Source organism: Asterias rubens, chromosome 20 (assembly GCF_902459465.1).
Source record: "Asterias rubens chromosome 20, eAstRub1.3, whole genome shotgun sequence".
Classification (NCBI taxonomy): domain Eukaryota; kingdom Metazoa; phylum Echinodermata; class Asteroidea; order Forcipulatida; family Asteriidae; genus Asterias; species Asterias rubens.
Genome location: NC_047081.1, coordinates 4485238 through 4500135, shown reverse-complemented (window position 1 = coordinate 4500135; position 14898 = coordinate 4485238). Strand labels below are relative to the sequence as shown.

Sequence of the window (14898 nt, the reverse complement as noted above, 5' to 3'; positions counted from 1 at the left end):
TACTATCAAAATGCCCAAATCGTGTGTTGTAGGCGGGTGCACATGTAATATACTGAAAAATCCCGAAGTATTTTGGTTGTTGTTTCCCAAAGATAGTGCAACACAGCGAGCATGGGTTCGTTTCCTCAACAATACACGTTCCGACTTCACACTTGGTAGTTCATCTTTTGTCTGCTCAGCACACTTCACCGATGATTGTATTGATGAAACACTTAAGATGAAGCGAAGTCTGTGCTTGCCATTTCGGTTCAGACTTGAAGTTGGGTCTGTCCCAAGCATCAAAGCACCAACAGTATCGGTCATGCATCAACGTCCGACACCGAGTACTTCAACGGGAATTCCTTTGACGTCCGCCGACGTGCAGACGCAGTCGGATGAGCCCGGCCCCAGCACACGCACCGCAGATTCGGTAGCCGAGCGCTCTGGGGGAGCATACCTCAAAAGGGAAAGAGCAAGGGTATGTACAAACCACCGATTTCGTTTGTCCAATTATTCATAATCATGGTCATGGGGGAAAGTTTCCATGTGGTTGTAAATTTAACAGTAATTAATACAAAAATTTATCTGAAATTGTTTTCGATTTTTTTTAAAGTCAATGCCATGGACTTCATTCAGCTTGAGGTTTGCTTGAATTGATTTTGGACCATAATTTTTTGTCCTCGAACAGCATTAATAATAATTATAAGAGAATAAATAATTGACTTCAATGATAACGTTCTGTATGGCGCCACCACTTTTTCACTCAATTCTACAAAAAGGGATATCTCATGAAGGTAAATTTGATACTATATTCATATCAAATGAAAAAGTGGTGGTGCTATACGGAAACTTTTACCTCCTTGTACCAGATCAGTTAACTGTACACTTAATTAATCATTATATTACTCAGAATTTGCTAAATAGTACTAAGCCCGGGAAGGGACAGTGGAAAGAAAAAAATATGCAGGGGCTAATTCGTTCGCACGGTTTAGTAATCCGTTCGAACGAATTAATAATCCGTTCGCACGGTTTAGTAATCCGTTCGAACGAATTAATAATCCGTTCGCACGGTTTAGTAATCCGTTCGAACGAATTAATAATCCGTTCGCACAGTTTAGTAATCCGTTCGCACGGTTTAGTAATCCGTTCGAACGAAATAGTAAACCGTTCGCACGGATTAATAATCCGTTCAAACGAATTAGCAATCCGTTCGAACGAATTAGCAATCCGTTTGCACGGTTTAGCCAAAGCATGAAATGGCGCTGCACGCATGCGTAAGCGATCCCCTCATAACAACACTTTGCTTCAAGATGGCGGAGGGCCGCGACACAAGTTCTGACTCTGATGATGACCGTGTTGGTAAGTTTGTCAACAGATGCATTGCTAATTGAAAAGACAAGGTTGGACACTTAAAAGGTCCCGTAGAGATTACATAGAGTTGTCGGTATAGGTGTATATTTGTTATAATTCAGGGTAACGTCATTATCACTCTGGTTTACTGGTCTCTGTATCAGACCAGCCATCGATTCCACCAAACTCTTCCTAACTTGGGATTAATCTTAGGACTTAGGACGAGTCCCAGCCTTGCACTGAAACATGCAAACCTTAAGATTAATCCTAAGTAAGGACGAGTCAATCGCCCCAATTCGAGATAGGATAAATCCTAGTGTTTCGTGAAATCGGCTGCAGGTAAGAATGTTATGTTACATAATGCAAGTAGGCCACTTTGCATTGACTGGCACCGGCCACAGGATAGTTACGATTATAAAAACTATGGGCCTGAAAAGGCTTGTGTGTTGTGTATGACGGCAAAAAGGTTATGAGAGTAAGCATATCACAACATACCCAAAATCCTCCTCAAAACTTTGGTCGGATCTGAAGATTTCTCCTTCACAAAAGTCATTTTCATTTCTGCTAATATATATTTATGTGCATAAATAATTTAGCGTGATGATAAAATAGCTAAATGTCACCCATGTTGAGGTAAACACGTGTGTAGTCATTGTGTAAAGGTGTTATCAAGCACTCCACAAATTTGTTGTTCATATGCACTGGGCCGTTCCAGGTAGTGACAAGTCTTCCCCAGTGGCTTTCAGAACATAGCATTACCATAATTATGTATTACCCATGTTGCTATACAAAATACTGGTGAAATTGTTTCACTGTTGTATGAGGACATTCATAGTAAGGCTAGTATACTTTTGGCTGTTGCAATTTATAAAATGTATTGTCAACCGTGGTGATACACCGTTACCTTTTATACTCTGAGTCATTGGAGACACAAGACACAAAGTTTTGACGTTTTGCCACAGCTTCAATTAAATTTTGTTTTGAAGTTTCGCCAGATACCAAATCTTGTTTGGGCAAGCTGGAATCAACATCAGGGCTAACAGACTTTAATTAATAATTATAACATATCCAAAGGACACCTGCAGTCCAGTGGACCGCATTATTTTGTGTGCATTGCAATGGTTCAAACCATGACTTAAAATTGTGATAAAATCTCACATTAAAATTAAAACTAAATAAGTATTTACTTTTTGATGTTTGTAATAAAGAAATTTCTTAATGTTTTGTCTCAACATGCAGATTTCCTCAGTGACAACCTTGAAAACGTTCGTCCTTCTTCCAGCGAGAGGAATACCTCAACACCAGGAAACAAAATTCAAAGAATCAAACTCCATCGGGGTCAGGTTTTTGTAGAACTAAACAATGCTGTCAAAAACGGCACAGTATCATCGAATGATGCCGTTATTGAAGTCGAGATGATTCTACCTAATGGAACTGTTGAAAAAGGGGAAGATAATGGGGGGGTCTTCAGAGACGCTCTCGCCGAATACTGGGAAACATTCAACAAGAAATGTGCAACAGGAAGTATCATAACAGTTCCAGTAACCCGACATGACATGAAAGAAACGTGGAAATATGTTATGATTTATGATTATTGGGTATAAAACAGTGGGTTATTTCCCCATCAAACTTGCAAAACCATTCATGAATCATTGTTTTGGACATAAAACACAGGAAGACGAGCTTGTAAAGACATTCTTGCAGTTTATTCCGGACCACGAGAAAAAGATCATTGAGCAAGCTCTTACAGATTTTCAGAGTGTTAGTGAGGATGACGAATTTTTGGATATGCTGGATTCCCATGAGGTGAAACCCTGCGTACGTGAGGACAACTTCAAAACAATCTTGTCAGAAGTGGCTCATAAAGAACTGATCCAGGATACTGCATACATATCAGATTGCTGGCGGGTTCCTCTCAAACAACGTTTGACACAACTACTACCAAAAGGGGGTCTGGATGAGTTGTATAACAAGCTAAAGCCCACACCCCACAAAGTGACATCCATCCTGCAGTTTGAGGAACATCTCGAGCGAAAAGAGCAGAGCATCTCTACTTTCTTGAAGAAATACATAAGGCAATGCCCTGAGGAACGTCTTCTAAGGTTTCTTAGATTTTGCACAGGTACTGCATTTTTTATTTAGACGAAAACACTGACTCTGCTTTTTTAAATTCAAATAAATCATTAACATGACATTTTAAACTCCATGTTAGTGTAGTCTAACCTGAAGGAAAAGTCAGTTGTACACGTAGGTTTCACTTAAAAAAATGAAGGTATATTACATGATGTACATTCTATTATTGCGTTACTCGGTTATTTTCTGGGGTTTAAGATTAATTGTACATTAACATTATTTTGATAATTATATGTTGCAAAAAGATTGCTTGAACATTGATATGCGTCTCTCAAATGTAGTTTTTCAATTTGTACACTCAGTAGACGTTGTGCACTGTATTTGAGTAATGGATGATAAAATCGTTCTTCTAACAGGTGCAGATGTCCTGATTGCATCATCTATTAAGGTGAGGTTTGTAGAACCACTGAGTGACTTCTCAAGAACTCCTGTTGCACACACCTGCGGTTATGTGCTTGAGTTTCCCAACAGCTATGGCTCCTACTTAGAGTTGGCAGAAGAATTAACCGAGCTCCTTGACTCAAAAGTATGGGTAATGGATATCGTATAAATCAGTAAGCATGAGATAAAGTAAAGTAGCCATTGTAATAATATATGCATTTAGGTTTTATGCTCAACTCTATTTTACTCCTTTTTTTTTAAATGCGTCAGTGTCTTCCATCGTGTTCATATAAGAAGTTCTCTAAACCATAATGTTCAATTCGGCACAATTCACAGTGTGTCCATAGTTCATGCACAGTGCAAATTCATTAACAGTTTATGTTACCATAGTTTGACCATTATTACCATTGGAACAATCATAGGCTGTTTAGGTCATAGGTCAATTTAGTGTCACAGAAATGGATGGAAGACACAAATACTTTTCTCAGTTGAGAAATAATTATTTTTCCTAATTTTATTTGAAAGCTTATGTATCTTTTTTTTTGTGGTTGCATGATATGCACTGTGTACCAATCTAAGTTTCCGATCCAGCAGTCTAAGCCCCTTATTATTTAGAAAAATAAAAGCTTATAACTGATTTGCAGGGAGTGCTCTTATTACTGTTATCTAAAGGTAGTTCTTCATGAAGAATGACTGGGAATGGATGAAAAACAAAAAGGTTTGATAAAAATAACTGATATTTGTGTACAAAGAAGAAGAAAAATGCTTCATTGTAGATAGACAGTTACGTGTTGTTTTTTATACTCGACAAAGAAATCGATAGACAACTGAAAAACGGTTGACATTTATGCAAAGATACATTACAATTTAATGGTTGTTAAACAAATTGAACGAGTCATGCTTGCGTGTTCATAACACTAATTGTAAAGACCAACCCCCCCCCCTTACAAATTCGGGCATGTGAAAACATTTAATTGTTCTTTCTTTATTCTAAACAGTTGATGATGTATATTTTTAAAAGTATTGATAACAACAAATCATAGGCCTAGCCTGGAAAGTATTTTCCCAGCCAGTGACGCAAACGGTGGTTCAGCAGTTAAAGTACATTATACGACTTTATTAATGCACACAACATAAAATCGTCAAAACCTACATACACAAATTAGACAAGTAAAATGAAAGTATCAAACATTTCTGAGCTGCTGTAGGGGTAGTATAAATCGTTTTGAAAGCATTTTATACAGTTTAAGTGTTATATAAGTGTTGCAGTTTTCTTGTAGTTTTTAAGAGTTTTAACAGTATATCACTTTGTGTTTCTCCCGGGACATTTATGATTTGTTGGCGTATCTATAGTGAAAGGAACCTATAGAAAGAACATATTTTTAAGTTAATAATTATTTCAAGTCTGTTTTTTTCCTAGCTAGAATTACTTTGAAAATATTTTCTGATATTTCCAACAAAAACTTGAATTTCATTCCAATATTTCAAACTCTCTATAACTAAGATGGTCACACCAAATGGCGCACCCATTGCGGGAACTTAAAGGAACACGTTGCCTTGGATCGGGCGAGTTGGTCAATAAAAAGCGTTTGTAACCGGTTGTTATAAAATGCATATTATGGCTAGAAAGACATTTTAAAAGTAGAATACAGTGATCCACACAAATAGGCCTCGAAATTGCGTGGTTTTCCTTTTACATCGTGAACTAACACGGTCGGCCATTTTGTGGAGTCAAATTCACAAAATGGCCGATCGTGTTAGTTCGCAAAGTAAAAGGAAAACCGCGCAATTTCGAGACATAATTTTGTGTGGATCACTGTATTCTACTTTACTAACATCTTTCTAACATAGGCCTATGCATTTTATAACAAACAGTTACAAACGCTTTTTATTGACCAACTCACCCGATCCCGATCCAAGGCATAGTGTTCCTTTAAGCACCACCCCCCCCCCCCAACAAACACACAGGCAATAATGTCATTTTTACAAATGAAAACAAAAAAAATAATAACAGTTTGCAAGGGGGAAAAGCTAACTTTGTTACCGTGGTGGTGGTAAAGTAAACAGATGGTGGTGGTGGTGGTTGGGGGGGGGGGTATTATATAACGAGCACATTTTCTGTCTGACAAACTAACTAATGATACAAATTTAAATGTCAGATCCTAAGTTTACATATAAATAAAACATAAAAATAAAAACATTGTTTAGCAAGACATCCTGTGCGCCACTTTTAAACGGTGTATAAAGAAACACGTTTGTATTATACATTTGTAACTGTCCTAATAAAACTATAGCCTTACCATTGAGTTGTCATGCTGACAGGGCCCAATTTCATAGAGCTGCTTAAGCAGAAAAGAAGCTAAGCACAACAAAATTATGCTTACCAGAATAAGGTAACCAGCCAAAATACCATGTCACATGCACCATTTCTTAATGCCTGCTCATTTTTGCTAATCACACATTGTAAGCAAAATTACCTGCTTAAGCAGCTCTATGAAATAATTTGGCCCTGATCTTGTCTGAATGGCATACATTCACGGCAATTAATTTGTTGAACATTTTGCCACGATGCACTTTTTAAAAGATGTTTACACTATTTTGTTAATCTGTTTTCTGTATTCCATTGTTAGTGTTTACTTGCCGTTTGTTTCAATAAAAAAGAACACATCAATTCGCCAAGAACTTATTACTTGTCATTCTTATACTTAAACGGCGTCTTAAAAACTGTTGTCAGTTTGCACATTATTGGCGAAGTGGCTCAATATTGAGCATTCATCACTTGCTTAACAACACATGGCGGCCTACTTTATTAATTTTAGACAATCGGCTTGAAATGAAACGACGATCTCTTCTTCAGCTTTTCGATAACGTATACACTTTAGACTTTATTCACAAGTGTATGATTTATACTTACTTTTTAAACAGTATATTGACCGTAACTAAATTAGATCTTTAATAAAAACGCGCTAAATGTATTTTGTACTTGCACTTCAAGCCCACATGCACTTTTAATTTGAAAGAGTTGTGTGTGTATTATTTTGAAGTATTCATGTCAAAAGCTTTGACAGAGAAGGCAGAATGCTGGTTTGCAGCTCTAAGACCACAGTCAAACACTCCAAGATCTTGGCCCAATTTCATGGCTTTTCTTACCGCAGAATTCTGTGCTTGTGATCTCCATTCTTCGCTTACAGTGAAAATGCTGAATTTCGGCGCTAGTTTAAGCAAAGAATGCCTGTGAAACGTGAAGTACGCACGCGCCCAAGAAACATTTTCGTGCTAATCTGTGATAAACACTGCTTCCATAATCGCCGATTCGTTGCTTACGGTAAACAGAGCCATGAAATTGGGCCAGGGTTTTGGTATAGTAACATAATCGTACATAGGACGTGGAAGGCAGAGGTGGGTTGGTTTATCCCATGTTTTGCTAGATCCAATTATGTTCATTTAGTATTTTCACTAATCTGAAGATTGTAATAAATGTTATTCATTTAATACTGACAATACCTCTCTCAGAACGAGGTACAATTCAAGTCCACTGTAGGCATCATGTGACAAAGTAAGGTGTCTCTTTGCCATGATAAAACTGCAAAGACGGAAGACGTCCTCATCGCATGGAATCGATCCTCGGAAGATACATTCTTCCTCACATTCGTCTAAATCATCTTGAGTGATCCCCTGTGTGTAGTTTTTAGTGTTATATAATTCTGGCACGAAATACATAACATTTGGTCGGCCGTGTGGTACATTTTCATTCTTGGATGGGGAAATGATATGCGTATTCCACACATCAGCTGTCCGGTCAAGTTCATCCTGAAAAAAATAGTAATAATAAATTATAAAAAGTGTTAAAAAGATAATTATAATAAAAATAGATTTGCACACACATATGAAATATTACTGACTCGAAAACTTTCAACTATAAAACACCAAGTTTGTCATCATGAGACCTACTCACGTTTGAAATTGACAAATTGTCATAAAAATAAGGAAAACAAGAAAAGAAAGAGCAACACAAGCAGTATAAAACGTGTACCTGGATTAGGCCGAGGAAACAGAAGAGAACTAGGTTCACGTCAAGAAAGGTGCCATCAAAGTATCCCTCGTTCTTCATTCCATGGAAAAATTCTAGCCAGAACTCAATGCATTCTTTCCTCAAAAATCCCCAAAAACTTTCGATCCGTTGATTGTGGTTGCTTGAACCGTACATGAAACTCCTTTCTTCTGCAAAGGCATCACTTCCATTACGCCGTAAGAATCTCTGGAATTCCCGTACATAGCAGTTCTCTGTCCCACGGTCTGCTCTTACAATTCTAGGACAGCCTTGAAGACTTTTTACAGTTTCAACGAAGTAACCGCCGATAACTCTTGGATCACTGCTGGTCCTGTACGCATTGAGCCAGCATAGTTTTCTTGCAAACCCGTCAATGCATCCATTAATGCACAGACCGAAGGGACGCAACTTGTCATAGGAGTCCATGTGCCATATATAATTTGGTCCCTTTGAGAAGTAGGACCGTCTTGATAGTCTTCTTGCACGCCGCATTTCCGTTCCAATAGGATCGACCAAAGACAAGATAACCCTGACGTGTTCTTTTCTTACATTTAGACCATTCAATTTGCATTTTTCAAACATCCATCTGTATCCATGACAAGAACCTGACCCTTGGAGTTCTCGTCTTATGAAAGCAACCACTTCTTGAAGATTGGTATAATTTTTCCGACGAAAAAGCCCTTGTCTCTGTAAGGTCCTCTTCAAAGTTCTTTCACTTAAAAGTATTTTGTGTTTTGCAATAAGAATATTTACAATATCCTTATACTCCAGGCCAAGGTGAAAATATATCTCTATCAGTTTGTTTCGGTTGGTCATGTTCGTTCTTGTGGTTGAGAATGGCACAGACTATTTGATGAATTCTGATGCTGGTAGACTATTGAAGCTGTTAGGGGATGCCGTTAGACTTTGCTCAAAAGACCTAATAGAAACAAAATAAATATAAAGATGTAAAGTGCTATTTCTTTGAGAAGGAATGGAGCATAAATCCAACGTTATGGTGGCACATAAATAAAGGGAAATGTATGTACTCTCTTTCTAAATAGCATAATCAAAAGAAGCCTTCATTGGGAAGGTAGGGATGAGAAGTAGATGGCTCAGTAAGTTTGGTCATCTAATGAGTCTCCATTATGCAGAACCCCCCCCCCCCCCCGAAAAAACACATAAAAAAAAAAAAAAAAAAAAAAAAAAAAAAAAAACCAACAATCTAACAAACAACAAACAACAAGTAACTCGCGTATTTGGGAATAATTTCTCGCTCGCTCTATTAATACTAATGGAGTCATTTGTTCTGTAAATCGTTACATAGACATGACACTGTTTTGTAAAACAGCGCATTCTCTCCCGCCATACCCGTCAACTATGTCACCCTTTTGCCGTCAAAAGAGTCAACCACAAGCTTTTTTAGACCCACATTCAATTGTTATAATAATTATGATAGTGTGATCTTGTGGCCAGTGCCAGTCAATACTAAAGGGCATATACGTACAAAAGTAAGTAACATTAAAATTCGTAGGTGTTTTACACAGACCAAAGTGATAATTACATTACCCTGAATCAAAACAACTATACACACTACCGACAACTCTATATAGTCTATATGAGACCTATTAAGTTTCAATTAACAATGTATCTGTATCCAATCATACTGATCAAGATTGAAAAACTTACCAACACGGTCATCATCAGATACGTCAGGTTTACTTGCGTCGCTGCCCTCCGCCATCTTGAAGCAAAGTGTTGTTGTGAGGGGATCGCTTACGCATGCGTGCAGCGCCATTTCATGCCTTAGTTAAACCGTGCGAACGCATTACTAATTCGTTCGAACGAATTGCTAATTCGTTCGAACGGATTACTAATTCGTTCGAACGGATTATTAAACCGTGCGAACGGATTACTAATTCGTTCAAACGGATTGCTAATTCGTTCGAACGGATAACTAAACCGTGCGAACGGATTATTAATTCGTTCGAACGGATTACTAAACCGTGCGAACGGATTATTAATTCGTTCGAACGGATTACTAAACCGTGCGAACGGATTATTAATTCGTTCGAACGGATTACTAAACCGTGCGAACGAATTAGCCACTGCATATTTTTTTCTTTCCACTGTCCCTTCCCGGGCTCCGTAAAATAGCCTATTTAATAGTAATATTATCCTTTTTACAGCTACTTCATCAAGTGGAAGAAGAGTATGATCAACGACTTGCGGAAGACATGACGGTAGCCGTAGAAAGCATTGATCCAGACATGGAAGTAGTCGATGTGAGTAAATCTAATAATAAATGTAGTGTAATCCTGTTAGTCTTATTACTTTTGTAAGCATACTGTTTTTTTCATCTGTAATACCATTTGTGAAAAAAATAATCTTTCATTGAAACATGGTAATGGGGCGTTAGAGAACACTCCCACCATGCCCATGGGGGTTTCTTGTACCATTTTATTTATTTATTTAATTAAAAATAATTGTATCAGCATTTAACAAACTTTTAAATTTTGTATCTCATTAGGACACAGATCCTGCAGAAAAAGAAACACCAAGTCTGCTGCTAATGCACCCAAATATCATACTCCAACTGAATGTTGTCCAAGAAGTGTACTTTCCTCCTATATCGTCCACAAGAAAGACAGTTTTCCATCGATCAAAGCATACGCAGACCAATCCCAAACTGTTTCCTGTACAACATAAAGGTAGGTTTTCTAAGAAAGAACATTTTGTTTACATGAACCACACTGTACATAAAAATTAACATTCATAAATATCAAGACAGTTAATGTATTTATTTTGGTCAACCGTATGAAGTGATAAACATGGGAGTTACACGCAAGCGTGCACTGGTGCATAAGAGAGTTAAGTCTTTCTAAACTAAACAGCACATAAATGTTTTCAGGTGTTCAGACTCTTCGACGAAAAGAGTATTCAAGAGGAACTCAGTGTGAGCTTGTCAAAGCACCGCAGTTGAAGCTTTTCACTGAGAATGAGAGCCGTGAACCACCTGCACCAGCTCCAGTACAGGAGGAGCCTGATTCATACAGCGAGGAGGAAGAGAGGAATTCAAGCTCTAGCAGCTACCAAATGTCAAGTATTCCAAGCTCCGATACAGACACCAGGTTTGTTTATTATACATTTACTTTTGTATTTTACTTTAGGTGTGTACATGTTCTTGGAGTGCACTCACTACCAGGAAATGATGAGTCACAAATTTAAGATTTAAAATCCTTAAAAAAAATGTGGAGCAACACTTTAAGCAAACAAAGACAAATTTGCTAGAGCGGGATTTGAACCTGTGCCCTCCTGGTTGCATTAACGGTGCATTACCAATCGAGCTATCGAGCCCTTCATTGGAGGTTTTCCCATTTGTTTTCAATGTCCTTTGTTTGGGGTGCAAATATCTATTTTTACATTTTTCTTAATACCCCAATGTATTTTTTAAATGATGTGTCTAAACAAAATCCAACGGGATACTTATAAATAGTCAGCAACTTGAACTTTTAGGATTACGTGGCAAAACCATGGTTAGTCGCATTACAGTTAGTCGCATTACAGTTTGTCCGACCACTTAAGCCAAGCCCAATGGAGCCCAAACTGAGTTCTTGTTTGGCAAAATTTGGTTCATTCCTTATCAACAAACAAAATAAATTAGTTTCACTTGTTTTTACTAAAATAATAAAGCCTTATCTCTTAAAAATCATAGAAACAATGCTGAAATGTGTATTTTTAGAAAAGCAAACTTACATTTTTCTGACCAACTTCATTTTCAGAGTTGTGCATTTAACATAACATGTTGAACATCTTGCCGAGTATGTAGTTGAACAGAAATAAGATCGCAGATTTAAAGTGACTTACATACACAAACATATTGTCCCTGAAAAATCAAAGTTTGGGTTATTGTTTAAAGTCACCTGGAAGTGGTATTTTTTCAAAATAAAGCTTTTGTCACCAATATATGTGTTTTGATGAGTGGAATGTGAATAAACAGTTAACTAAGGTTTTAAAAAATCAGTTCTTATGTTATTTACAAATTTAAGAGTAGACCCCGACCCGAGAGGGCGCTGTTCGTGACGTCAATCGAGGCAGACTTTGCCTGTAATGCGTAGAGTAAACACAATTGCAAAGTACATGTACGGACCAAGTCGTGAGTTTGTACGTTTCAAAAAAAGATTTTTTTGGTTTTTTCCGGCAATGCCAACCAGGTGTATTGCTGCTGAATGCAGAAAAACACTTTTTGAAACGTACCAACTCACGACTTGGACGTACATGTACTTTGCACGTGTGTTTACTATACGCATTGCAGGCAAAGTCTGCCTCGATTGACGTCACAAAAGGGGTAGACGGAGTCAGCCCCCCAAACAACTCTATATATTTTTTAAACATATAAATCGTGACAAACAATTACTAAAAAAATTATACATAAGCATATACTGTTATGTTTGAAAGAAAAAAAATTCTTTTTCCAGGTGACTTTAAAAGTGGTCTGTGAATTTAAAATGGCCTTGTTGGTTATCACAGGTTCCTCAATGCAACAAACAATTTCTTTTGTGTCGAAAAAGTGTATAAAACAAACAAAAAACCTTCTTGATCACCTATCTCCTCGATTTTACCTGGATACATTTCACTGCATGTTACACACCACTGACCATGCATTGCTACCCTTGCATTGCTACCCTAGTTTGTAAGGCAGCATTTTGTAGTTATCATGTTTCTTCTTTCTGAAGGAAAATGGTGGCAAGAGGACATCAGCTTTTTGCTTTTGTTTGCTCTTTTGGGAGATTTTTCTGTGCTTTTCTTGAATTCCTTGTATTTTAACATCATTCTGCTTTTTCAGCCTAGGCAATGGTACAACATGTACATATGTCCACAATTTGTGGAGTAAATTAGTTCCATTACTTCACTTTTCTACTGAAAATTCTCAGAAATGTTGCTTTTCTTTATTTTGTTTCATATGTTAACATTAAGATTCTGTACAAATGATGAAACTAGAAGTTACAGATTGGAGTGGCACATGTACAACACATGTTATAGTTTTCAGCATGTGCTTTGGAAAAATGCATTGTGGGTAGGGCTTGAGTTCTTCCTACACTTACAAAAGGTTTTTAGATGCATGCTTCAGAACTTCAACCAGTTCAATAGAAGGTATGGTGGTGCTTGGTGTCTGCGTATTGCTATGGGTAGGGGGAATATGCAGGCCTGTGTATCATTTTCTTTAACAATCTGCAGAAAAAAGTCATGACCTAACACTAGAAGATGCTCAGATAGCACACATCCAAAACAAGGATGCACGGGGGGTAAGGATGCACGGGGGGTAAACGGCCCATCAATGCTTGTTACTACTTTCAATATCATACATGGTTCCACTGTTGATTACCTACACAGAAGTCTCCTACAAGGTACTTTGTAGGAGAAATTGTCAAAATTGTTTTAATTGAAAATTTGTTTTGTGTTCATTCAACATGCCTGACTGTTCACCAGAGCTTCATGTATTTGGTCTATTGTGGTGTAAAATGGAAGATCTGCGTCATACTCATTGCTTTCTCCTTGTCAGTGCAGACCCTGTGCATGCTCCCACAGACACGATAGCCCTTCCACTATACCAGACTGTCAACCATCTCACCAGTGTTTCACGCCAAAGACAAAGACAACCAAACTCTCCTTCTCATTGAGTTCGACCAAGCTATGAAGGATGTCACACTTCCGCATGATGGGAGGATCAGATTGGATATTTCTGATGAGCAAATTGTGTTCATGATTCATCAGTTTGGATCCCCCCTCCACCGTGAAAAGGTGACAATAGCCGACTTAATGTCCAGAAGTTTGCTGCCATCATCATCCAAAGACTTTAATTCATTTGCACCGAGTCAATTTGTGTGTGTGTTCACACCTGAAATCAAGGGGTTCGTAAATATGAACACATCAGGGTATTTTGTTCCTGGAACAAAATAAGATTCATGATTTCATACTGAAAATACCATATCATATTCAATATATTCAGTTTGGTTGTAAATGGTAGAGGAACTCTTTGTACTGTTTGGACCATATGGGAGATTTTAAGAGCTTCTTATGAAGGAGGTAAAAATAGGGTCATGCTTTGAATAAAATTTCAAATGTGTCATAATCCGTTTACAAAACCTATGGGAATAGGGCCAATGAGAATCATAATTAGACAAACGAAAAACAAATCATGACGAAATAAATAGCCATTTTGTTTTGGCTAAAGGCAACCAGGCCAAACCCCTATGAGTATTTAAACATTAAAAGTGCCATAAAACAAGATCAATGCGCTTCACAGCGATTCTAGAACATAAGACAGAAGCTAGACAGAAATAGAAAAACAGGAAGGTTTTGAAAAGTTTGTTATGTCTCTGATGTGTACAGGAAGTTTGTTTCAATCCCTGGAGCCAGCTACGGAAAAAAAATTGTCAACTGGACTACGAGATTTGATGTTAACATGTATATGTAATAAAAGTATGTCCGACCAGCCTAACCCCTTGGTTTATCAAGTCAGCCGAGTTGAACCATCTTTAAGCATGATTGAATTTATTGTCAGCCGAGTCAAACGATTTTTAGGCACATTGACTTTATTGGCAGCCAAGTTGAACGATCTAAAAGCTCAATTGAGTTTATTGTCAGCCGAGTCAAACGATTTTTAAGCACATTGAGTTTATTGGCAGCCGAGTTGAACAATTTTTAAGCACATTAAGTTTATTTGCAGCCGAGTCAAATGATTTTTAAGCACAGTTGAGCTCCTTGGCTTTGTTAGCGTGAAGTTCCTAAAATAACATATACAAAAAGTCATCAACCTTTCTGGAACCTTTGATGAGAGTTTTTGTTCACAGAGAACAAAATCATGCACTAACACATTAAAAGTTTTGATGGGAGAGACAATAGGGATCACATGATTGAGAATCATTAAGCAGTAAATTAATGATTAAATAAGTCAGAATCCTCTATTGTATTCTCCTATTGAAGGGCAAGTGCCCAAAATACAATTTTTCTTGAATTGCATA

The 14898-nt window shown here is 37.5% G+C and overlaps 3 protein-coding genes across 4 annotated transcripts; 2 read left to right on the top strand and 1 right to left on the bottom strand.

The window, feature by feature from the left end:
• Window positions 1-14898, top strand: LOC117303615. The gene is made up of 5 exons (XM_033787833.1): window positions 1-457; window positions 10063-10158; window positions 10404-10584; window positions 10785-11004; window positions 13442-14898. The coding sequence occupies exons 1-5, from the start codon at window positions 11-13 to the stop codon at window positions 13569-13571; spliced, it is 1074 nt and encodes a 357-aa protein (XP_033643724.1). The 5' UTR covers window positions 1-10; the 3' UTR covers window positions 13572-14898.
• Window positions 2937-5436, top strand: LOC117303616. Its single transcript, XM_033787834.1, has 2 exons — window positions 2937-3451; window positions 3819-5436. Exons 1-2 carry the CDS (start codon window positions 2974-2976, stop codon window positions 4010-4012), a joined length of 672 nt encoding a protein of 223 aa, XP_033643725.1. The 5' UTR covers window positions 2937-2973; the 3' UTR covers window positions 4013-5436.
• LOC117303614 lies at window positions 6560-9614 on the bottom strand. Of its 2 annotated transcripts, XM_033787832.1 has the most exons (3): window positions 9563-9614; window positions 7877-8813; window positions 6560-7653 (listed from the first exon to the last, which is right to left on the bottom strand). In XM_033787832.1, exons 2-3 carry the CDS (start codon window positions 8708-8710, stop codon window positions 7324-7326), a joined length of 1164 nt encoding a protein of 387 aa, XP_033643723.1. In that variant the 5' UTR covers window positions 8711-8813; window positions 9563-9614; the 3' UTR covers window positions 6560-7323. The 2 variants fall into 2 exon arrangements, with proteins under 2 accessions (XP_033643723.1, XP_033643722.1); XM_033787831.1 differs by lacking the exon at window positions 9563-9614 and having other exon boundaries at window positions 7877-9019.

Bases quoted from the DNA above. Each gene is read 5' to 3' on its own strand.
- LOC117303615 (XM_033787833.1), top strand. From the start codon at position 11: ATGCCCAAATCGTGTGTTGTAGGCGGGTGCACATGTAATATACTGAAA. The intron at 458-10,062 runs GTATGTACAAAC...TCCTTTTTACAG, and splicing joins TCAAAAGGGAAAGAGCAAGG to CTACTTCATCAAGTGGAAGA. The intron at 10,585-10,784 runs GTAGGTTTTCTA...AAATGTTTTCAG, and splicing joins GTTTCCTGTACAACATAAAG to GTGTTCAGACTCTTCGACGA.
- LOC117303616 (XM_033787834.1), top strand. From the start codon at position 2,974: ATGAATCATTGTTTTGGACATAAAACACAGGAAGACGAGCTTGTAAAG. The intron at 3,452-3,818 runs GTACTGCATTTT...TTCTTCTAACAG, and splicing joins GTTTCTTAGATTTTGCACAG to GTGCAGATGTCCTGATTGCA.
- LOC117303614 (XM_033787832.1), bottom strand. From the start codon at position 8,710: ATGACCAACCGAAACAAACTGATAGAGATATATTTTCACCTTGGCCTG. The intron at 7,654-7,876 runs GTACACGTTTTA...TATTTTTTTCAG, and splicing joins GTTTCCTCGGCCTAATCCAG to GATGAACTTGACCGGACAGC.